Source organism: Denticeps clupeoides, chromosome 15 (assembly GCF_900700375.1).
Source record: "Denticeps clupeoides chromosome 15, fDenClu1.1, whole genome shotgun sequence".
NCBI classification, from domain to species: Eukaryota; Metazoa; Chordata; class Actinopteri; order Clupeiformes; family Denticipitidae; genus Denticeps; species Denticeps clupeoides.
The window spans coordinates 2,935,912-2,961,982 of NC_041721.1; the positions used below are offsets into that span (position 1 = coordinate 2,935,912).

The 26,071-nt window shown below is 46.6% G+C and overlaps 1 protein-coding gene across 1 annotated transcript in view; it reads right to left on the reverse strand.

Moving 5' to 3' along the window:
- The window catches only part of exoc4 (exocyst complex component 4), a 74,395-nt gene that overhangs the window by 46,836 nt on the left and 1,488 nt on the right, over window positions 1-26,071 (reverse strand). Inside the window, exons 3-9 of the mRNA XM_028955174.1 lie at window positions 25,038-25,232; window positions 23,662-23,849; window positions 21,042-21,142; window positions 19,469-19,706; window positions 16,336-16,510; window positions 7,786-7,931; window positions 6,537-6,625 (exon numbers count right to left, since the gene is read on the reverse strand). Of these exons, the coding sequence (XP_028811007.1) occupies window positions 6,537-6,625; window positions 7,786-7,931; window positions 16,336-16,510; window positions 19,469-19,706; window positions 21,042-21,142; window positions 23,662-23,849; window positions 25,038-25,232 (1,132 nt within the window). The remainder of the gene's footprint in view (window positions 1-6,536; window positions 6,626-7,785; window positions 7,932-16,335; window positions 16,511-19,468; window positions 19,707-21,041; window positions 21,143-23,661; window positions 23,850-25,037; window positions 25,233-26,071) is intronic.

Consider the following 26,071-nt stretch of genomic DNA (forward strand, 5'->3'; position numbering starts at 1 on the left):
GATAAATGCCATAAATGTAAATGTAATGTAAATGTGACCATAGTGGCCCTTTTGAAGTCGGCCATCTTGGATCCAACTTTTGTTTTTTCAATAGGAAGAGGGTCATGTGACATCAAATTTATTGGTAATTTCACAAGAAAAACAGTGTTAACGTAACTTTATTCTTTCATGAGTTATTTACAAGTTTCTGACCACTTACAAAATGTGTTCAATGTCACCGACCATTCCCATTTTATTAAGGTGTATCCATATAAATGGCCCACCCTGTAGATCTAAGTGTGTATTTAGTGTAAAGCATCTCCATGTTTGCAGGTAAGTAGAATATTTTTTGCTGGTCTCAGACAGAAAGAGCTAAAACCCTACATCGGTGATTAACAAAAGGTCAACAGGTGTGTGTGTGTGTGTGTGTGTGTGTGAGAGAGAGAGAGAGAGAGCACAAAGCAGGGTGCACAGGCCTGGCGCTGTAATAAGATTGGACGATTCAATAATTCATGAACTTGCTGCGGCGCTGGTTATAATTCCACTGCCAGGTCTTCCTGTCTGATTGGCTCCTAATGAGCTGCTTCTATTATTAAAATTAATTTGAAGAGACAATATTGCCGCATCAGCTCTGATGGCACCGGCTGACAGGGAGAGTGTCGACGCCAAGCGGTGGTGATACCAGATAAATAAATAAATGTGGATATGATTAATTATTAAGGGTGTCAGTATGTGTGTACTTGTGCATGTCCTTTAAAAACTATCATTATATGCATCAGTGGACCGTTAAAAAAATATCTTCAGAGGTAATAAAAAAAAAAATGAAATATTGACTAACCTTTAGTAGTCGTTTAAACAGCATTTTTAGAGGAAAAAACTGTGATTAGAGGAGCGTTTTCATGGCTTTAATTTGAGTTGATGTTCTGTCTCACAGCATATAAACAGCAGGAAGAATGAAAATCTGATGAGTTAAAATGAGCTTCTCCCTGGTGGACGGTAGATAAAAGAGTGTGTTTGTATACTGTCAGTTAGTGGTGAAACAAATAATCAACAAAAAGATGACAGTAAAAATTGTTGCAGACTAATTTGGTTGCTGATATTTGTCACTAGATGTATTTTGGAGTAAAGCCTTGCATATTTTGAAGTTAAGGCTTCTGCTTCCAGACCAGTTAAAGCACAGTTCATATCTAACCGAAACCAGACAAGAACGTTCCCCTAGCAACAAACTAACAAAAACCAGACAAGAACGTTCCCCTAGCCACAAACTAACAAAATCCAGACAAGAACGTTCCCCTAGCCACAAACTACAGAAACAAGAACGTTCCCCTAGCCACAAACTAACAAAATCCAGACAAGAACGTTCCCCTAGCCACAAACTACAGAAACAAGAACGTTCCCCTAGCCACAAACTAACAAAAAACAGACAAGAACGTTCCCCTAGCCACAAACTAACAAAATCCAGACAAGAACGTTCCCCTAACCACAAACTACAGAAACAAGAACGTTCCCCTAGCCACAAACTAAAAAAATCCAGACAAGAACGTTCCCCTAGCCACAAACGAACAAAATCCAGACAAGAACGTTCCCCTAGCCACAAACTAACAAAAACCAGACAAGAACGTTCCCCTAGCCACAAACTACAGAAACAAGAACGTTTCTGTAGCCACAAACTAACCAAAACCACACAAGAACGTTTCCAGAACCACAAACTAACAAAATCCAGACAAGAACGTTCCCCTAGCCACAAACTAACCAAAACCAGACAAGAACGTTCCCCTAGCCACAAACTAACAAAAACCAGACAAGAACGTTCCCCTAGCCACAAACGAACAAAATCCAGACAAGAACGTTCCCCTAGCCACAAACTAACAAAAACCAGACAAGAACGTTCCCCTAGCCACAAACTACAGAAACAAGAACGTTTCTGTAGCCACAAACTAACCAAAACCACACAAGAACGTTTCCAGAACCACAAACTAACAAAATCCAGACAAGAACGTTCCCCTAGCCACAAACTAACCAAAACCAGACAAGAACGTTCCCCTAGCCACAAACTAACAAAAACCAGACAAGAACGTTCCCCTAGCCACAAACTAACAAAAACCAGACAAGAACGTTCCCCTAGCCACAAACTAACAAAAACCAGACAAGAACGTTCCCCTAGCCACAAACTAACCCAATCCAGACAAGAACGTTCCCCTAGCCACAAACTAACCAAAACCAGACAAGAACGTTCCCCTAGCCACAAACTAACCAAAACCAGACAAGAACGTTTCCCTAGCCACAAACTAACCCAATCCAGACAAGAACGTTCCCCTAGCCACAAACTAACCAAAACCAGACAAGAACGTTCCCCTAGCCACAAACTAACCAAAACCACACAAGAACGTTTCCAGAACCACAAACTAACAAAATCCAGACAAGAACGTTCCCCTAGCCACAAACTAACCAAAACCAGACAAGAACGTTCCCCTAGCCACAAACTAACCAAAACCAGACAAGAACGTTCCCCTAGCCACAAACTAACCAAAACCAGACAAGAACGTTTCCAGAACCACAAACTAACCAAAACCAGACAAGAACGTTTCCAGAACCACAAACTAACCAAAACCAGACAAGAATGTTTCCAGAACCACAGACTAACCCATGCCAGACAAGAACAAAACAGAAACATTACTCAAACCACATGGGAAAACTAGAACCAGATCATAAAAACATTATACAGCGAGACATTTTTGCCATTTTCGTTTCTGATCCCACTGCACCACTGTTGCTGGAGTGTGTGGGTTCTTCACTTCATGCTTTGCTACATTCGTCTCAAAATGGAATAGAAATGCCAACATGTTCCAAGTGCATCTAATAACCTGTCACACGCTGCTGCTGTCCGTGAGTGTGCTGCAATCACAAAAGGAAGTGAACAGCGAGTGAGAAGAGTAGAGAAATGCTGAGACAGCACAGAGTGGTCCTGGTTACAGCAACATGGCGTTGTTACAACACGTTTACTACACATCTCTACACATTCCACAAAGAACAAGACTCCGCTTGCCCTGTTAAACCTTTCAGCAACACCTCGTTCTGGGGTTCTTCAGGCTTTACTTTTTCCACCAGCACCGTTTAGGTAGAGAAACATGCATGTAGAAGCTGCTGGTCGTCTGGAGAGATGCTATCTTCTTCAGGCTGATGTTTCTAAAATGATAAGAAAAGCAATAAAGTTCCTAATAACAAATAAATGAAAAACAATCAGCTTCCAGTCAGTCACTTTTAACTTCATCAAGTCCAGTTAACAACTCAACAAGAGCAATTCATCACCGAGCTCCATCTTCTCCTGTTCCACACACACTACGGCAGAAGACACAAATTACAGACTCTCATTAGCAGCACACACACAGGAGACAGACACACCAGCCTTTTTGTGCAGGTGTGTGTGTGTGTGTTGGTGGGCGGTAGGATGATGCTTCACAGCCAATCAGTGGCCATTGTATCCCAGACCAGTCCTCCTCCCTCCATCTCCTCTCTTCATCTTCAGACAGACAGACAGACACTGATTGTGTGTCCTTCACCCACAATCAGCAGCAGCCAATCACGGCCGGGCGCGGCCCTCCCGCCACCTTGTTTTCTCAGCATGACCCCGACGTGATTGTAAAGAGTCTCCAGCGGCAGAGATGAGCCCATGCCTTACATCAGACAACAGATCACATGGACCAATCAGAGCAGCACCACAGAGGGGGAAATATAATAACAGAAAACGTGAGCGTGATGAGTTCCTGGACTTAATTTCTACTTTTAGGGGCGGGGCCGAGGACTGACGGCCTCTCACCTCGTTACCCCGGCGAGCCGCCGAAAGCGCCGCTTCTTATGGACCTTGTAGTGATGAAATGTACGACATCCCGAACAGCGGGAGTCACAGGAATGTCGCAATTCTGCAAACGTTCTGGCCAGAGATTTCTATTAAAGAACCGTCACCCCACACACACACACACACACACACACACACGGGGAGACATTTTTCCATTTGCACCTTTCCCTCCCCATTGTGCTCTACAAATCAGGCTGACAGGAAGCAGCCCTGCGCTCCGGCGCACCAGTCACTCACCGCGTACGCCGGCGCCGTGCTCCGCGGGGAACAACACCATTATGCATAAACAAGATGGCTAATACCAGATTGCCATTCTTTTGTCCTCACTTCTGCGCGTGAAGTAAAACTCAATTTGGAGCCTTTCCAGGCCGGAGAGAGCAGATTCCCGCGGTACTCCCACTGAAGACGCGTAAACGCTGCGCGGCGCGGAACCGGCGTCTGGTACGTGGGTCCATAAGATATGACAAATACAAATCACCATCATCAGAATCATAACCACAATCAGGCATGTTGCCCAAACGAGAGGCGCAAAGTCCTCCGTCCAGCTCATCTGCGATGGCTGGACAGTTCACTAATTACACTACTGAAGGTGTGTGTCTGTGTATGTTGTACACACACGCATTTCAGACAGTCATTTTAATATTCTCAAAATATACATACTCGAGTGTGTACTGAAAAAGTGTATATATATAATATATACTATATACAGGCCAAAAGTTTGGACACACCCTCTCATTCAACGTGTTTTCATTATTTTCATGACCATTTACGTTGGTAGATTCTCACTGAAGGCATCAAAACTATGAATGGACACGTGGAGTTATGTACTTAACAAAAAAACATGTTTCATTTTCTAGTTTCTTTGCTCTGATTACTGCTTTGCACACTCTTGGCATTCTCTCGATGAGCTTCAAGAGGTCGTCACCTGAAATGCTTCTCCAACAGTCTTGAAGGAGTTCCCAGAGGTGTTTAGCACTTGTTGGTCCAGCTCACCCCAAACCATCTGGACTGGGTTCAGGTCCGGTGACTGTGGAGGTCAGGTCTCCACTTTTTGTTAAGTACATAACTCCACATGTGGAGTTCATTCATAGTTTTGATGCCTTCAGTGAGAATCTACCAACATAAATGGTCATGAAAATAAAGAAAACACATTGAATGAGAAGGTGTGTCCAAACTTTTGGCCTCTACTGTATATCAGACTATATAAATAAAGGCCTGTTGGTTATAAATGTTTTTATTTCGTTCCAGTAAATTCACAGATTTAGAAAGTTTAATATTAATAAAAAAATAATAAACTGGGGGATGCATGTGACAGTGTATTTCTTGGTGACTGTCCCCAGCCCAAGTAATTGGGGAGGTTTGTGTGAGGAAGGACATCCGGCGTAAATCTTTTGCCAAATTGTTGTGCGGACAACCACAACGGCTGATCCGCTGTGGCGACCCCCAAAGAGAGACGCTGAAAGGAGACGACAAAAACTAAATATGTGTGTTCAACTGATATATTCATTTTAAATGGTTGCCATGGGAACAGAAACTTGGTCTTTAATCCCTAACGGGGAGTTTCTCAGCAAGTTGACAGCGGAGTTTGGCGACTAACAACAAGCAAAAACAAAGACAGTGACGTCCAATCAGGTGCGCCGAACGGAAGCGTGAGGTGGAACTGACCAGACGCGTGCGGAGAGACCTGCAGGCATTTCATTTCACGATATCTCAGCCAGACCAACCTATTATCCGCGCTGCCGCCTTCTGCATGGGCGGGGCACACCGTCCCCGACACTCTCGCATTTTCATATTTCTAATTTACTTTTACAGAAGTCGGTGAATGGCCATAATGAAAACAATGACTTTCCGCCCGCCGCGCTCCATCCTGCCAGATGTACTGCTCCCCTTAAACGATTTTGTTCCTTCAGTCTGCTGCCCGCCATTCACCCCGAAGACTACAGACGGAGCCGGGCATTGTGACAGCCCAAATGAAAAGAGGAAATCTCATCTCTTTTCAACGCTGCCAGGCATTCAACCATCCAAATATTTCCCTCTCTCACTGTTTGAAGACCATTTTCCGTTATATCTCATGTTAAAATCAGAACATTTCACTCTCAGCATTCGTGCGCAGGCCAGGTCTGCGATGACTGGCGTCCCGTATCAAGCGAAATCGTGGCCGCGAAGCGCGAGAGAAGCTCCGAAATGAATCTCCCGGAGGCGCTCGCTGCAACGGAGAGACCTTCACTAACCTCCACCCGTGCACTAAAATATACCCGGTCCATAACAACAGGCTGCACGAAGTTCTCCTTCACTCCCGCCCTCCTCCACCATCTCCATCATTCCTCTCAGAGTCTCAGAGGGACTAAATAAATAAATAAATAAATAACAGGAGAGCTGAAATCGCCACACAGCGGCAGCGCTGATTGAAACCACAAGGTCACTGTGGAGTAAAAGAGAGGGAGGGGAGGGAGAAAATGAAGAAATAACAGAGGAGTTCAAGATGCTCTCTACGGAGCTGCCCCCGCCAAACATCAGTAAATATGAGAGCTTTTGATGGTGTGATTGTGTGTGTGTGTGTGTGTTGATGTACGTAACTGTGATATTTGCGAGTGTGTACATGTAACATGAAAAGTCTGTGTTCTGCCTGGGATACTTTATAAAGAGCCCTTTGGCCCCGCCCTCTCCGCCCTCAGGCAGGCTCCGCCCCCTCCTCACTCACCCTGCAGCTCCCCGCTGCGGCTGTACAGTTCCCGCCGCTGCTCCCGCAGGTACGCGCTCATGCTGATTGCGTGGGAGGAGGATTCAAACCTGCGGAGGGACATCATCATAATCATCATCACCATCATCATCATAATAGTCATCTTCAGAGCCAAAAAAATGCTCCAGTAAACCCATCCTAACGAAACGTTCAGTTTCAATCGATAATTGCCTTAATAAGGGATCAAAAGAGCGAAGATTAAAACCGATCCGTTTCCATGGAACCAATCTAAGGCTGACACTGAAGCGGCTGCCGTTGATATCGGCAGCACAGACAGAACCGCACACAGTTCACCCAGTCCTGATCTCCAGAACATTATAAATCCCCTCGTCTGAACAGCTTCACGGTGCCCTTGTTTTCCTGCCTGTTCTTCAGAACGAATTACAAGAAGGTTGTTTACTGGAAGCGTCTCATATTTTGCGATTTTCAGATAAATGGCATTTAATTAAGTCGTACCCGGGTCAGACGGTGCATGGAGCGTTCTACACAATAGCAGCGAAAAACACACAGCGGTGCGCTGCCGGGCTGCGAGACTCGAGCCAGAGTGTGGGCTGGATGAGTGACTCTGATCCTGATTAGAAAGTAAAAGCAGCTAGTCTGCAGTGGTCCGCAGCCATTCCAGAGACTAGGATTTTACGCCAGAATATGTATTACGCCTGATGACTATCAATTCAGGAACAATTTCATGATTAACAAGACAAACACCAAATATCAATTTATCCTTTTCTTCTGCACACTGCGAATCACTCTGTGTACTTGTATATGGTGAGATGGCAATAAAGCTCACTTTGACTGGAAAAGATTATTCAGTATTCAGAGTCACATTAAGCCTCGTCACAAGGCAGCGTGAGAAGGAACATGCCTCTTATTTGAAACAAGGTCAGTCCATAATCAATATATTAATATAGAGTATTGTAGCATTCTGTGAGGGACCAGCTGCAGTTCTGTGGCCTTAAATGGTAGAAGCAGGATGCTTCCGAAGATGTGGGCTTATTTTGCCATTATTACGATAAAAAAAAAAAAACATAATAATAATCACGTTCTCACATATCTCTACTAACAAGTGTGACTTGCCAATTAACAATCATAAATGGAATTATTCTGTTATTATTTAAAATGTCCATTGTTAAGTGGTGTTCTAAAAATGTGCAGCTCTGAGGGTGAGAAGACATACAAATTGACGCAGTCTGTAGGTTCTGTACATTCTTACTTAAACAGTGGCTGTTTGGGTCGGAGTGGCTTCTTCTTGGCGAAGAACGCACCAAAGTCGCTGCCAGCATTGGCATACGTGAGCTGGGCAGAGGTCTCGGCGGGGCTGCGGGTGTGCGGCACGTCCAGGTAGTCCATCAGCAGCACCTGCGAGGGAGGAAATACACACCAGACATAAGAGCAGCAGCCTAATCTGGAGACCTAACGGGCAGTGGTGGCCCGGTAATCAGAAGGTTGCCAGGTTCGAATTCGTGTCTGCCCACTGCTTAAATGCAGAGGACGCATTTCGCTGTGTGCACTGGGTGCATCTCACGCGACCACTAAATCACTTTCACTTCACCATTCTAATTCGATTCAGTGGGCTAGATTAGCACTTGAGATTAAAATCTACAGCAAATCGGATTTCCAGGCGGACGATTAGGGTCTGCTGAAGAAGAGACTTGTCTTCCACAGGTATTGATTAACCTTCATCAGGGACTGGAGAAGGACGACGCAGAACTAAAAACATTTGACCGGCAGCGCGAAGCTTCCCCGCTCAGAAATACGAGCGTTCTGACCCGATTCAGTCAAAACCACGTGCTGGCTGGCCCAGTCCTTCCACTGCTAGTAATAAATGTCCAACCTGCGGAGTTATAAATAACCAATCGTGTTAATAGGGAGGGAGGAAAAAAATAAATTTTAACTTCTGCCACAAATTAGCCCACCTGTTTCTAAACGCCTCATAACCGGTTCTACTTGTAACCCCAGCAAAGCAGGGGAGCTGCAGGAAGAGTAATGGCCGGACAGATGGAAATATATGGGACTTTTACCGGCGTAATTAAACGCGGAGAAGGGGGCCGTGGGCGAGAGGGGATCCTTCAGGCGGCAGCGTGGACCTCCAGTCCTGTCAGCGTATTAATTACTAACGAGCGGGCGATCTGGCGACGGAGACCCGGACGTGACTTAATTAAATGCCAGCGTCTGCCTGATGAAGGGGCTCCAGTCTACTTGCGCCGCATTAAAAGTCCGGCTGAGGAACACTGGACCTGCCAAGCCCAGGGTGCTAGTAGTCTAGCGGGTAAAACTCACACGTATGAACCAGGTTCAAACCCCACTTACTACCATTGTCCCCCCTGAGCAAGACACTTAACCCCGAGTGTCTCCAGGGGGACTGTCCCTGTCACTACTGATTGTAAGGCGCTCTGAATAAGGGCGTCCGATAAATGCCGATAATGACTGAATCGGAGGACAAGGTGAAGACCTCAGTGGAGTATACGCTGGTAACAGAACCATCATGTCCACCCTGATGAGAGGACATTCGAAGTAATCACTAAATCAGCACATTCTTCAAATCCTCCAGGTGTCTCCACATAGGGGTAGGCGATATAGCAAATTGACTCAATTTAGCACAGTCCCAACGCATTGCTCCCCCGGCGCCTTTCTAGCTGCTCACTGCTGTCGATGGTTAGAAGCAGAGGACACATTTTGTTGTGTGCACCGTGTGCTGTGTTTTTTTTTTTTGTTTTTTTTCCCTTAACTCTATTTTTAAAACAGACAGCATGGAAAAGAGCCCTGCATCCCATAGAAGACTAAGATTTAGCATTTTTACAGCTATTTATAGAAAAATTTGAGGTATCGAGATAAGTCATGTATCATGATGGAGCTTTAAAAACTTGCAATATTATTTTTAGGCCATATCGCTCAGTCGTATCTCTTTAGTTTAACGATTGAGATGAATCACTGACAGACCTAAAAAATCCTTACTTTCCAACCCTGTATTCTGTGGGGATCCGTAGGAGAGAGCATGATAAATTAGAGCTTGTTGTCATTTCAACGTAAGTGATGATTCTACTTTTGCACCACGTTCTCAATAATGTGACAAAGCAAGGCGGAACCCGAAGGCGTTCCACAGCATTAAATCTAATTAACACAACCTTTCTGACCGCACCTCCACCCGTCTACCAGCTTCACCTTTCTGTGGTCTGGCGGCTCATTAGAGGACAGCGGGGTACAGACATGCGACTCACCGCCCCTCTGAGGTGGGCGGGGCTTCGCCTCAAATCGACTCCTACGGCATTTTCATAGAACATTACTGCATTAATACTATGCCTGTAACACCTCACTAGGGGGTTCCTATAACAATGAATAATTTAACAAATCAATGAAAGTACAACTGCTTTAAAAATCAGTGCAGGAGAGGGCTACAACGTCAACTCGAATCACCACCAGCGTCTGTGGGTGTTATGGTTTATGGATTAGCTGTTTATTACATGTGAGCTCATGAAAACAGCCATGTCAAATGTGAGATCAGGATCCCGATAAGAGATGCCCTTAGTAAAAGCGAACGCTGTAAATTCACAGCAATATATTTTTAAAAACCCAAATCCCCTCACTAGTCAATTCAAACGAATGACCCTGTAAAAGGCAGGAAAGTGCTGAGGCTTTAAACCTCACCCCGCCCTGCGCTGGTCAGCGAGGATCAATATTTCACACCGTTTCCAGCCGCGATCGACCAAGCGCTTTTCACACCAGACCATAAAACGTCCCAGAGTTCTCTGCTCTGGAACGCCTCCGGCATTTGTGAAAGGCACTTTGGGCTGGGTGCAGATGTGTGTGTTTGCAGGGTGCAGCAGGTGGGGCTTCCGGGTCCTTGTTCATTAGCTGCAAATGAAGTTCTGCAGGTGAAGGTCTGCTTCGTTTAATATGGAGCTTCATTCATTAACCAACAAACCAAGCTAATTAATGCAAAGTGTCACCGCTGAAGGGCATGCAGGTGAGCACCTGCACCGGCACACCGCCACGAAGAGCTTTCAGGAGGAACGTTCCTCCCATCTCTTTTAATCTGGAGAGGAACGCAGCTCAAGTGGTGACGCGTTTATTAGAACATCTCAAATTCTGTTCTTCCGCCATACCCATGGTGAGAACACAGTTCTGACGTCGTTCTGGTTCTATACTTCTAACACAGGCGGCTCCTTATCTTCCCGGCTGCAGTGACTGACCTCTGGCCCTCACAAGAAGGGTCACGACAGTTTACAACCGTATTAATGGTGTCTTCTATTAAGAGACCCAACCTCAGTCCTGGGATGGGCTGCGGCAGCTGTGACCCCGAGCAGTAGGGGTGCAGACACTGACGATTCTGCATCAATGCAACAGAACCATCAGTTAGATCATAAATATCGTTGCTTGGTATAAAAGTTCTAGTTACAAGTCTCCTGACAATTTTTTTGTGTCCCCTTATTCTGTATCTGAAGACTCTTTCTGAAATTCAGTCTTGGTGCAGAATTACAGCAACTTTGACCCAGTCCAACAATGAGATTTCCCAGGACGCGCCGTTTCGGTGTCTGTAGCCTTAAATGCTAATGAGGAGGAGAGAGGCGGGACGAGGAGCAGAGCGGCCATTCACGGAAATTACGTCGTCATCAACACCACCATTCACCAACCACAATGTCTGGCGCAGACTGGACGTCGTGTAATGACAGGACGCCGTGACCTTCTGAGCTGCCGCTCTCTGAACGGCGAAGCAGAATGGCCAAGGCACTCTTTATACATGCCACCATTTCTAGCCACTGCAGGACTATAGACCGGCTCGGGGAACTCATTTTACAGAGTGAAATTCTCACGTCAGGGGACCTGACAAAAAATTAACGGCGAAGGCGTTTTTGCAGGGCTTGGTAGGAATTGACCGCAAGCATGAACCACATATGACGTGTAATGCTGATGCATCACAAGCAGACATAAAGAGAACAGAAGGCACCATTAACGAATCGCTACAGCAGAAGAATGGAAATTTCCATTTTAAAGTCCTCCTGCGCAACGCGCAATAATGAGCGATGAGCTCCACTTGGGAGCCTCCCGCCGTGACGGCCTGGAGATGTAAATATGAGGGGACGGAGGACGGAAGTGACACATCCATTAAAAAGTTAGAGGAGCAATGCGCCATCTTCCGCACACATCGCCTTTAATTAAAACTGATGGTTGTCTGGATTCTTTTGCTTCCCTAAATTGAACCAACAAGTATTTAAGATAAAATCAGCCACACTTTATTCTGTGCTTTGGCAGATAACAGAAAATCTCAAGACTTTTCACACAGTCTCTGTGTGTCTCCGCTTGTCCCTGTGTGAGTGTGGCAGAGAGCGAGAGAGACAGTGTGAGGGCCACCACACCGGTGGTCATTATAGAAGCTCTAGGGTGCAGATGTCATTTAAACTCCAAGTGGTGCAGGACAAGATATCTCTCTTTCTCTCTCTCTCTCTCTCTCTCTCTCTCACACACACACACACACACACACACACACACACACACACAGCTAATTAATGACGTTAACAGAGCGCTGATCAACACAGAAGGTTAAAAATGTGCAGCCCGCTGATCGAGGGACAAATCAGTGATAAAAGATCCGTAACCGAGCTGCTGTCCCTGGGAGCTCCAGTCAATTATCGCAACGGGGGGGTGGAGTCAGCGGCAGTCCTGATTCTGACCCTCAACAAAGGAGAGACACAAAAAACACGAAACGCAAACTTAACCTCTTCCTGCTCTACACTGGTATTCTGCCATTTTCCTTATTAATTAGCTGCGGTTCCAGTTGGATATTGAATAAATCAAAATCAGTCCCTCCAGGAATTCCAGATGGATTGTTGCAGATTAAAATGCCTCATTACACACAAACTTTTTAAAAAATTAAAAAAGGTAAGTTGCAATATTCATGGCCTTTTTTTTTTTGCAGTCAGTGAAATTGAGGAAGAAAGTGGAAACTAATAAATTAGTTTTTCCTGCTCCAAAATGAATAAAAAAAAAAGCCTGGTGTTTAGCACTCTCACCTCCTCATTAGCATTTAATGCTTCAGACACCAAAACGGCACGTCCTGGGGAAATCTCAATGGTGGGACTGGATCAAATGGGCTGTAATTCTGCACCACGGCTGAATTTCAGAGACACTTCAGATACAGATTTAGGGGACAACTAAGACAAAAAAAAAAATAATTAAAAATCATGTCAGGGGGACCTTTAATACATTCTATAAAACACACACATAGCATTCATGCACAAATCATAGGATTTAGTTGCCTTTGTTAAGATTGATATGGCAGGATGACTCACAAAACTCTGCCATCGTCTGTGAAGCTTCTAAACAGTTCCACTAATCATGAGGGAGCATCTTCTTGAGATGCAGGACGTGCAGAGGCATGAAGTGTCAAGCACTTAAAATGACAATCTAATTTAAGTGTTCTTGGGCGGAACGATCAATAAGCGCCTCTCTCCGGACGGCCATTTCAGAGTGTGACAGGACGCCAGCCGGCCTCGTTTCTGCATTAGCAGCCATCAACATGGCCCCGAATGGTTCTCCACAGCAGCTCTCCGGGTTTCCTGCAGCTCAACGCTTTCACTGCATCACCGCCTCTTCAGAACGACCCGTTTTTGGGCAGCTGAAGAGCACGGATCGCCCGCGAGTCAGAGGTAAACAGCCCAAAGGTCAGCGCAGCACTCGCTCTTCACAGCGTGGAGAACAGAATTCAATTAAAAGGTGGGAGGATAGGTGAGAAACGAGAAACGGCACCCAGTCCACACCTGATCTGATCTACTGCCAGAGACGAATCTCCATGACAGATCTCAGGTCTGTACCATGGCTGCCTCCAAGCTGTGTCTGGTGCCTGCAAAGGTTCATAAATAAAGTATGGATGGATGGATGAATATTCAGCTTCTGCAAAATGCACCTTTCAAGAAATCCACCCCTGAAGCCATAAACCAGGAACACGTACCGGAGAAGAACATTCAGCCACCTACTCGGCTCCTCTGATAGATGGCACTAAGTGATGGGAATTCCAGCTATTTTAAGAAATCCCGCTCTTACAGCTTAGCTCACTTAAAAGTGCCGGTGCTTAAATTAATGTATTAATTATAAGTGAAGTTAATTACTAACATACATTATATCAAATGCTTATTAACTATATGACTTATAACATAGTACAGAGTAATACATTTTAAGGAACAAAAATAAACTCAATTGGATAAGAAATAATTTTAATTATTTGCAGTGATTTAGAAAATCGCAAAACAAAATATAAATCATGTGTAGCATCCAGGTAACAGAAGTCTTTAAAGAAGATTGGCATTAAGAAAGACTAAGTGCCTCCGCTCTGAGGGGCTTCTCCCTGTTGTCACCTGCCCGGTTTAAGAGAACATTCTGCTCCCAACACAATGCATCATGGGTTCATTTTTTTTGCCCGTCAACATCACATGGTACAAAAAACCCTTGTGAGAGCAAGATGACGTCACAACACCCTGTAGCACAGACACACCTCGTGTAGTTGACCAAACCCATGCGGCTTGAAGAAAAAACTAAATAGGACTCTGGCCCACAGGCAGGAACCGGCTCCGATTGTTCACTTCAATGAGCCGACTCCGAGACAGGCCCGTCCCTAGATGGCACAGTGGCTGGAAGACGCCCCAACCAGCCCACATTCCCCACCCGTTTTGGACGTGTCACCAGCTGAATGTGACAGCTGAGAACCAAGCTGTCAGAACCAAGCTTCCAAACCGGTTTGCTTCTTGGCCCAACTCTCTGCAGGTGTCCTGGTGTGTGAACCGTGGTCGTGGACCAGAATCCAGGCTTCCCAGTGCAGGTCGTGTTCTTTTCATTTAGCTGGAGCAACTCACCAGCCAACACGCAGAGAACCAGGCAGAGACACAGATAGCATCGACTACAAAATAATGACATGAATGAGCGAGTAAGAAAACCTAATTTCCCACAGTGACTATTCTAATCAAGAGACGACATTATCTGGCGTCTTAATGTGATCCGATTCAGCTGAGGCGTGGAGGAGCGCTCTCCTCCTCTATCTCAGAGACTACTACCGCCGGTCAGTGAGACGCCACACAGTTAAACTAGTATAAAGACATTTTGTGGCGTTCTACATTCTGATTAGTCTTCAAATTTGAATGTGTCCGTGATGAACGTAGAGGAGCCTCTGGTAAAAACCCCGAGGTCAGTCTTCGTGCCAGAAGAAGGGAGGAAGAAGAAAAGTGCTCAAGGTCACTGTCTGAACCTTCTCCTGGGCTGATGGAGTGATGACAGACCCATTTACTCGCTCCAGACAGCACTCCGTTACAGGACTTCCCTCACCGAGTGCATGAGAGAGGAGCATCAGGCCTACAGACACGAGGGATTCAGACCGGCAGAAGACAAGCACAGGAAGAGACTAATGGAGTGTAAAACCGAGGAGGACAGAAGAAGAAGAAAAAAAAAAAGACAAGGGAAAAGCATCTATATTTACGTGTGTGTGTAAAAGGTCACGTGGCTGGACCTCGTGTTGCTGTGTGGTCTCTGCTCGGATACAGTCACACACTGGAGGAACTAGTGTCCTTACGGACAACACACACACACACACACACAGTGTACAATTAACAAGTGGATTAAGAGTGATGTTCTCTCCATACACAGAGGTGCTCAACCCAACAGCTGCTGGAGTTGAGAACATTTTAATACAACGGGAAAGATTTAAGAAGGTAATGGAGAAATAAAATAAATAAATAAATAGAAAAAAAAAATTTCACAGAAAAACCATCAGGGGACTGGAGAAAAAAAATTAATTGTGACACATAGCACATAGAAGACCTGATCGTTACACCTGGGTAATTAAACTAATTAAGGGCCTGATGAGTGTCAGATAAATAAGAAACTACCTTCTACAGCCACCTGACTAGAACATGCTAGATTGGTTTTCCGCTTTTCCATGACGTCCAATATAACATTTAAGTGCTAAGCAGAAAAGGGCATTTACAGAGGATCTAGAATTCAAAGCTTTATTTATGTCAGTGTTGTTGAATATCAGCAAATTTAGACCTCGGATTGTGAAATTTAAACCTGCCTGCCATGTTTGGTAATTTAGCAAGTGTAAGGACATACAGTACAGGCCAAAAGTTTGGACACCTTCTCATTCAACGTGTTTTCTTTATTTTCATGACTATTTACGTTGGTAGATTCTCACTGAAGGCATCAAAACTATGAATGAACACATGTGGAGTTCTGTACTTAACAAAAAGTGGAGACCTGACCTCCACAGTCACCGGACCTGAACCCAATCCAGATGGTTTGGGGTGAGCTGGACCAACAAGTGCTAAACACCTCTGGGAACTCCTTCAAGACTGTTGGAGAAGCATTTCAGGTGACGACCTCTTGAAGCTCATCGAGAGAATGCCAAGAGTGTACAAAGCAGTAATCAGAGCAAAGGGCGGCTATTTTGAAGAAACTAGAATATGTTTTCAGTTATTTCATTTCAATTAAGTACATAACTCCACATGTGTTCATACATAGTTTAGATGCGTTCAGTGAGAATCTAACAACGTAAATGGTCCTGAAAATAAAGAAAACACAGTGAATGAGATTTTTAGAGCCAGATTTTGAGCAAACAAAGATGTGTAAATACATTACTGCACTATATGCTATTAAAAGTTCTGTGATAATTCCCTGACGTAGCACCCAAATGATCAAAATTCCCTGTCTGGAAATGCTTGACCCGTGGGAACCCTGGGTGATCGTTCCCCGCTGGAACCTGGTGCAGTGAAGAGCGGCTCACCTGCAGGACGGTCTGGATCTTGGCGGAGACGTCGGCCTGTTCGTACAGCTTGATGCCCTCCTGGGCACCGTGTCCAGACACCACGATCTGCTGCAGGTGACCAAGAACGACACTGTGGGCCACGGCCACGGCGTTGAACTTATCGAAAAGCAGCTCCAGCAGTTCCAGCAGCAGCCTGCGGGGGGCAGCAGAGAGACAAAGACGTGATGTAGAACGCGGACCGCAGATTCGCTGAACAATTCACACCATCCCATCTGCCAACAACCCAGGTTCTGTCAAGCACGGCCCTCTGGGAGTTCCTCATGCACAAATCATCATCTAGATACACTTTACAGAAGTTCACACACATTATTCAGCTTGGTGACCAACACAGATTTTACAACACGTCCTCAGCTTCATTATCCACACAAAAATAAAAAGCACAATCACACAGTAAAAACCATTACGGAGTAATAAAAGCAGGATAACTCACTCCTAATAAAACACGGAGCAGAGGTCTGCAGAGAGACGTCACCGCTGAGCGCCGACAGATGCTCACGAAACAACAAATTAGCAGCATCTGTCAAATCCCCCGGCCCACCGCGGCCCGCCAGGAGGAAACGGTTCTGTTTCTCTCCCCCACACACAGGGACATTCTGGACTGTTTATCCCAGAAGGTTCACGCCGCTCCTGCTGCAGAGGCAGAGCGGATTGAAGGGTCGGCATTATGCAGAAGATAACGTGTCCGTTCATAACGGCCCTTTATATTCAGGACCTGACCAGGAAACGACTCAGGAACGCCCTGTTGGTCATTTTCAGGGGCAATATTTTTATCTTTAGTAAGATAAGGACATGATGGTCTCGTGAGACGTGGAAACCTTCAGAAGGTCCACTGTGTGTCTGCTTGTAAACCGCAGCTTTTTTGCAGAGCAGCATTTACCGCCTCAGAATCTGATGAAGTGTGTTGAGGGAATTCAAAGCTGCGAAACTGTTTCCATGAAAACCACAATTTTCGCTGCACATTATGCAAGAACACCTTCCCCATTTCTGTTGGGGTTTCCATAGCAACAGGAGCAATCCTGAACTCCCACCAGCTATCGGCGCGTGCACACGCACCCACACCCACACGGCCAGTCCTCATAAACATCACACGTCTGATCTAAGTGCCGACCCTGGGCAGGTAACTCGATTTAAAAAAGGCGGCTGGGTGGAAATGAGCAACACAGCCTGATCCACACACCGGGGCCACCGCACCCTGGCACCGCGGCCAGAGCCGGTCCTGCAAAGCACCTCCGAGCGGCTCTAAAGCGGTTCAGGACCAGTGGACTGAGACCTGCGGACGCAGGGATCAGACGCGGACCGGCTTCTCCCGGGTTATTAGGGTATCTGTATTCCCCGCACACTCCTGTAATTGACTGTTTTCACTACATCACCTACTTCACTTCTTAGAGCCACGGCATTAGCCAGAATCCCTTTCAGCAAAAGCAGGCACTTTAACAGCCTATTGTTCAGCATTGAGCTCCACACGTACGCAGCAGCGTGTGCATCGGCTCTTCTCTGCCGTATCTTTAACCGAGATAAGAGTTCAACAGCCGTTATAAAGGGTGTAAAAGATCCTGCTGCAGGCCTTCAGACCTAAGGATGAGCTGTAAAAGTTGGTGGCGTGTAACGTGATTTTTAACCACGGAAAAGCCAGTTGTAGTACAAATTCCACACAATTCCGAGTCCAGAACAGAAACAAAATGATGAAGTCAATAAAATCATTAAGTTTTATTCAAAGTAGACAAATGGCTCTGAATGTACACACACACAGTCCAGGCTAAAAAGGGGAATGAATGAGTGAAAGTGGAGTAAAAAACCCACCGCGGTGCAGAATTGAGGAGGAGAGTCCATGTCTGCCCGGGGTAAGTGCTCTTTTAAGTGCCATCATTATCTCCTCTCTTCTTCTGCTGCTTTTGTTTCTCCTGGTTCTCACTGACGCGGAGGAAAATGCCGCCTGCATCTCGGCTTTATGGATTACAGTTTCCGCGAAAGAGCGCGGCGTGAACGGGATTCGGGGGGGGAAAAAGGAGCCATTGATTCTAGCTGGAGTAATTGAGGAGAAACAACGGCGAGTCGAGATGCGGCGCGTGGCAATCTTGCCCGCACTCGGCAGCCGCCATTATCATTTATACAAATGGGATTACGGCGCGCGCCATTTAGTCGCTACCAGGCAATTGGGCTAATTTCAGCTTTTCAGGGGGGGAAAAAAAAAATGCATCTCAAATGAAGACATCAGCGTTCTGCGATCCGCAGGCCCTGAAAGGATGGGGCTGTATCATGGCATCCAGTAAGATTTTTCAATCACGATGATAAAAATCATCAACAAACAAACCGCATGATTTTCCACAAGTGACGTTTAGTGATGTCTTTTCGGAAAAAATATGACAGAGCCAGGGAGTTCACCCAGGCACAGAGCACTGTGGAATGGATCAGTATATTATTTAATCGAGCAGCTCCACCTAGTTGTGCTTCCTTGTATGACAAATACAAGGAGGAAGTGGCTAAACCAGATCTTTTTTCCGTCAGGTAGGCACAAAAACATCCGCACAGAGACCCACAAAAAGAGAGGTTCTCTGTCTGAATCAAATCGGCAACTCTGGTGCGGTCCGCCTGGTGAGAACGCATACCAAACGAAAACAGGACCAATCATGATTTGAGAACAGTGAATTGTGGGTAAATTTCAATGTCCTTTTCCCAGTTTCGTGTGATTAATATTATGCGCCTTCAGCGATTCCACTGAATCAGCATATTATTTTCATATTATTTAAAAAAGGTCGTAATTGTGCAACATTTACAAAATGTGCAAAATGTATGTTTTGCCGCACATAAATTAACTTAATCACAGTGCACAACAGCAGATCTGCTTCCTGTATTTACTATTTTTCCCATGGCGATACATCTGACCAATCAGCAGAGAGCGACGCATGTTGGTTCGCTAGGAATTGACCTTTTATTAAAGGGAACCAATAAAAAAAAAATTATACAAAATGTTATTAACTTACCGACTGATTCAGACCAAAGCAAACGAACCAAGGTGTGAAAGCGCTCTTAATTTATTATGTTTACCCCGTGGTTTTAGCTGCTGTCTGGACACCCCTAGCCATGTTCCTACCTTGGTTGGTGGTCCTGGGCCAGGTTTTCACCCCTTTGGTAGGCATGATCAGCAATCTGGGTGGTGGACCTCTTCAAAATCTGTTTGAGCTCAGGCTCCAGACGTTCCATGATGGCCTTGATGGTCTCTGGAACCTTCTTCAACTTGGCAAGGCTTTTGATGAGGACACCCATGAATTCAGCACTGTTCTCCTCAGGGTCCACGTCCGCGTCCTCGCGAGCATCCTGTGGCTCACGAACTGAGAATGAGAATAAAACCCAGAACATCTGGATTACAGAGAGTCACCTCTGTAATCCACGACTCCTGCAAACGTCTCAACATTACGACAGTTGTCCTTGCCACCCTCACATCCCCAACATGCATCCTCCTCTACCTCACGTCCCTTCCTCCACCCACCCACCAGACCAGACCAGACCAGACCAGGCCAGGCCGCTGGCCAAACGAAGAGCGCTCTTTTATTTATTTATTTATTTATTTATTTATGTATTTTAATTTGCCGCGACGGCTAATTCCCTTCAAAATCCGCAGAACGTTAAGGGAGTTAACATTTATGGCAAGTTAATGGACTTTGCGTTTCCTGACTGTAGTTTGTGCAATAATTACTACAATTACCGCCAACAAATTAGACGCGCCGTGGCCATTAGGCAGAGCTCCGGTGACAAAAGCAGGGGCTCTTGGCTGATGGGGGTAAAAAGCTCTTTGGTGGCGTCGTCCCTTCGCTGGTAGAGTGGCGGCTAATTGAGCGCTCTCTCCGCGAGGGAAAACAGCGGTTGAGCGCAGAAGCGGCATCGCCCTCCGGCTGTTGGTTAAAGGCACTTTCTACCTGCTTTAGTAAATCCGCCCCCGCCAATAGGCTCGATTAAAGTCGCCGCTCTCAGCACTTGTGGAATCTCGAGGGTGCCGCGGGTGGAGGCAGCGACAGCTGGTCCTCCGTCCTCTTCTGGGACGGGGGAGGGGCGGACGGGGGTGGTTTTTAGGGTAAGAGGCATCGGATCCAATTCCCCCCCCCCCCCCACCGCACCCGGGGGACGCCGGGTTACACAACGCGCTGCATTCCGCAGCATGGAGATAATGAGAAGTGCAATCAGCGGCACGTTAGATATAATTAATGATGGAAGGAGGGCACCGCTGTTCTAGAAACTCTATAGGTTCCCATATACATGCCTGGGGGTGGGGGCACGTGTGGCCAGGTGTGTGAGGATGCAGGCACATGAGCTGAAATGCCTCCACTGCATGGAAGCTCTTAATGACATGCTAATGGATGTAATAGCTACTGCAGGATCTTTACTAATGATTTCATTATCGCCACTGGCGTCGGCCGGCAGAGCGCGGGCCCGCGCCTGACAATGGCGCTCAGGAGCGTGACTCATCTCCTCGTGCTGTTTTCTGTGGCGCGCCATTAGTGCACGAGGCTTAAAATCTCAAACAAACACAAATAAACAAACAGTTACGGGAAAAAAAAAAAAGGAAAAATAAAAAAAAAAGGAGAAAAAAACGAAAAATCGCCCGTTTTTTTTTTTGGGGGGGGGGCTTGTTTTTCTCCCACTGCTGGTGGACTTTTTCAGTTGCTTACGGGTGGTCGGGCCAGGGGTGCCATGCTGGGAGGAGTCTAGAAGTTTCCGTGGGGTGGACAAAGCGCTGCTCTCCAAAATGGACGGGTCCTTGGCCACAGAGCTGAAAAAGCACATGGGATATACAGTAGATCAACACTTAAGTTCACAGTTTTTAACCTAAATGGTTCATAGGTGTGTAAACCACTAGGCTACTACAAACCCGATCACCCCATCTTCACTACAAAATTTTATTCTGTTAAATGAATTATTTAACATGCAATGGCAACCACAAACTGTTTCATTAATTTAGATTAAGGTGGGCCATATCATATCATTCATGATAGAACTGGTCACTTTTTTTGGGCCAGTAAAACAATTATATGGTGATATGGTGATAACACCATTACGCAGAATAGTGAAGTGCTTGTCACATGTGATACTTGCCTATGAAGACTACGCTCACATGCGGCTCAAAGTTATTAAAGTTGTGACGGTGAAGTGGTCCTGCTGAAGAATTAGTTCCCAAAAAAGCAGCTGCTTCGGTGGTGCGGAGTTCTTTTGGATACAAACAAGGACACGCCTACTCACTTCCACTCACGCTCCGTCCCCGTCACCGCTAGCAATACTGGAAGTGAACAAGTGTGTCGGACGCCACGACATGTTCAGGCAGCTCTGAGAATTTCTCAAAAAGAAGCATGTCAGAGGAATATCTGGTCGCCCTACGTGAGGACATTTCACTCAAATCCTTAAGTGCCTCGCCGCTAGCAGAGGGAGAGAAGAGGAGGCCGCCCGGTTAACAGCCGCTTCTCCACAACTGCAGATCTGTGGTCCAGCAGAACCAGTCGACCTTATCTAGATCCTACTTTATTATTATTCCCACCGACCTGTCTGACCCCTACAACATACTCGCCTGTGAACCAGGAGACCCAGGTTCATATCCCACTTACTACCATCGTGTCCCTGAGCAGGACACTTAACCCTGAGTGTCTTCAGGGGGGGACTGTCCCCTGTAACTACTGATTGTAAGTCGCTCTGGATAAGGGCGTCTGGTAAATGCTGTAAATGTAAATATCATCATAGGCCATATCACATCACCGTCACGGCCATTACAACAAACACGCCCCCCCGTACGATACATGATGTTCCGATCACCTGTGCTGCGTGACCGTTTAATGCCACGAATACAGAAAAAAGCAGCGAGCGGTAATTACGCCCGCCGTAAACACTGATATTCCAGGGAATAAAAAAAAACACGGCAGAATTCACCCAGCAGAGGGAGGATGAGGGGGGTCAGCGACCCACATTAGCCTAATGCGTTCTACACTTGCGCCCGGGCGAACGTATAAATTAGAGTAGCGCTGTTGGCAGCGCCGCTCCCGTGTCGTATTCTACCGCGAGGGAGCTCGGCTAATCCCCGGGCGGGCGGGGAAAACAACGCCGCTATCGCCAGTCTTCTCGTCCGCGCTGCGCCCCCTTCCCTCTCTCAACAAACACAAGCGCGTCCCATTTAACACGAGACAAGGGCATCGCAAAGACGGAGAGAATTAAAGAGAGAATGCAGGTTCCGGCTTTTGGTGCTTGTAAATCTGTCACGTTACGCTGCTAACGGAGGGACCCTCGGGCCCCCAGGACAGGCCTGAACTCGGCCAGGCATCACCACAACATCACCATCCATTACAGATAATATCAAAATGTTCCTTCGTATTCGTAGGGTCGAGGGTCTCTGGGACAAAAACATTTGGGAAGTGGTCCAAGTCCAAAATAAAGAATCAAACGATCAGATATACAAATTTCCGGTCTGGGACGACCTTAACCATGACCTTTGCTGGAGGTTTTTGGGGGGAAATCAATTTATTGACATTTCATTTCTTTTTGTGAACTTTAGTAACGGAGCCTGAAAGGTTCCTCCACCCCCTAATTAGCCTAATCAGTTATCCTGTCTGGCATTTACCCCACCCCCTACTAACGAGGGGTCCCGAAGCCAAATTACCAACAAGCCCACACCTGCGCTCCGAAGTTGGGAACCTCGTGATTCGATTTGATCGCGATTGTCAATGCGTCGCGATGAAGCCAGACAAGCGCTGGTGAATGTGGACTGAACGCTAACTACCGTTCTGATATAATTTGACTGGGAATACTGTGGCCTAGCGGTTAAGGAAGCGGCCCCATAATCAAAAGGTTGCCTGTTGGAAACCGGTCCGCCAAGGTGCCACTGAGCGGCGCACCGTCCCCACACGCTGCTCCCCGGGCGCCTGTCATGGCCGCCCACTGCTCACCAAGGGTGACGGGTTAAATGCAGAGGACACATTTCGTTGTGTGCGACGTGTGCTGTGACCCTGCTGTGTTTCACAATGACAATGTCGTGTTGTGGATCACTGGACACGCAGAGACTGACAAGAGACTGTTTTGAAGTGGAAGACCGAACACTTGCCCGATCGCGGTGCACGTACAATTTTTATACCTTTGGCAGAAAATACATAAATAAATCGCCAAGCAACGTCATTATGATATAATCGCTCAAGTTCTGCATAGCATCAATTCATAATTAGCATCGCGATGCATTGACAAGATTAATTTCAACACCTCTACTGTGCACCAAGACCCTCCTCACCAAATTAATAACGGATCATCCTGTCTTACCTGCCCAAGCGTCCCTTGTCCTTGCTCTTGTGGCCGACGCGGCTGGTGGACTTGATGTAGAGGTGGCGGTGCAGCTCGTCAATCAGCACCAGGTGGATGTTCAGCTTCTTGCTGTGCAGCTCCAGGCGCAGGTCGCTGAGACCCTCCACCTGCAGCAGCGGCCCCTCCAGGGACTCCACCGCCGAGACCTGCAGGCGACAGAGCCCACCTGAGCACGAGGCGAAAACTTATCTCCTGAACGTCCGGACGGGAGACCACGTCTTCGCGACATGTTTCACGAATCGCGGTGGATGGAGGGACACAGAGCAACACAATGTGTGTGTGTCCTTAGCAGCTGCCCGTATGACTGAAGGCAGGCCGGTTAACATCGTTACAGAAGCCGCTCTGTCAAGCTTATTAAGGACGGGAGTCTCTGAGGCGTTAGAGAGTGTGAAGGGGGGGGGGTGTCTCCAAGGACGAGAGTAGGGGAGAAGACTGGAACGGAGGACAGGACAGCTGGAGTCAGAGACGGCACGAAGGGACAAGAAGGAAGCTGCAGCTGGACACATGTGGTTCTCCACACAACCAAGGAGGGTGGGGCTGCAGAGATTTATGTGGTCTTTTTTTAACGTTCACGCACGTCAAGGTGAGCAGAAAGGAGGACTTCTCTGATTTTTCCGTCATGATCTGTCTCTTCAGATGACAGCAAAGTGATTGTGAGTGATGGCCATTATCCTTTAATGAAACATCTACATCCTGGCGAGGACTGCAAGGACAGTAACACCCTAATCCACAGGATTGGTTAACTGATCAGAGTACGAATACGATGAAACGATGCGTTTTTTTCAGCGGCGAGGAAACTCTGAAAATCGGACTGTGCTGGGTGACAGAATGACTTTAGGGAGTCTCAGGGCAAGACTGAAATGTTCCCGTTTTAGAGAAAAACATTGAAAGGGACTAAGACCACATTGGGAGGTGGTCTTGGTCCGGATCGCTTTAAGTCCGTACAACAGTCGTGCAATGTGAACACAGACAATTTTCACCAGCCGACCAGCCCTCTTTGTTGGTGTCTAATTATTTGACACCCAGAAGATGAACTTTAATGATGTTTTTAAGGAGTTCAAAGGAGCCTGTAGGCGTGAGGAACAAAGGGAAATAATTCCAGGGGAAGTAAACCCTTATTGAATGAAATGAAAGAAATAAAGTTGTTTTTAATCCCTGGAGAAATACACTGGATATGGGACGAGCGCAGCTTTTGAAGCTGAGCTGTACGTATTTAAAAACCCCAGAAACGAGGAATTCTCTGGGAGGCAGAGGTGGGGATGTCCTACTGCAGCGACATCCCTAATGGACAAACAGACATTATTTGTTCCTGTAAGAAATCCTAATCATCTCACCAGCATGTCGGTGGCATGCGAGTAGTGCTTCCTGGCCATGCAGGCTTCCAGCTTCTGAGGAACCTGCTTGATGTTCTCGATCTCATCCAACAGGTTGAGGACATGCTTGTGCTCAATGCCTTCGATCCACAGCTTCCTCAGCTCATCCCGCTTGCAGTGCAGCAGCATCTTACACGACAGCAGGTTCTCCTTCACCTGTTCAAACAGAAGTCCGTTTAAAAAGTCTGTCATGACGCAACAAGCCTCTCTGACTAATGACGCCAGCCTTCTGGCTGGAGAACCTTGTTATTGGGCCAATTAAGCAGCTCTGCACTTCTGAACCTGGACGTTCGACCTTGACCAGAACATTTCTGGACTAACTCCGACTCGGTGTGGATGAAGAGCTGCTGGCAAAATGCTGGGTATTTTAATTTAATTTCTGCTGCAAGGCCTTCAGGGCTGGACAGTCTATACGACACACACACACACACCATTAACAAGCTCCATTTTCAGTAACGCTCAGTAATGATGTGCATTCACAGCAGAGGGAGATGTGGCGGCCCCTGGGTGTTTCTCATCAATGGTGATAACGGCAGCCCCGCCCTTGCTGGGGTTGATTCCTCCAGAATTCGGTGTGTGTGTGTGTGTGTGTGTGTTCCGACAACTCCGTCCCACAGGGGATGTCCAACAGAAGACAAACGGCTGCATCTCAGCCTGTCTGTGTTTCTGCAGGACGCGGTTCCCCTCTGATTCAGCCTCCACTTTAATTTGTTTATTCATTTCTGCAGCATTTCCCCCCCACACGGCAGCAAGCGGCTGCTGGGGACAAATCACTTCTGACAGCCAGAGGTCCTCTGGAGAGACGTTCTGATGGGGGCGGCTTTGACTGATTTGTGACCAAACTTATAAATCGATTTGATGAAGTTCTCCCAATTTCTTGCTTCAGAGCGTTAATGAACAATCCACAGCGAATAGATTTTTATTGATGTAGTTACAAGAAATGGACCTCTGCTGCTCTATTCTGTCTAATTTCTGGTTTATTTACATCCCTGGGA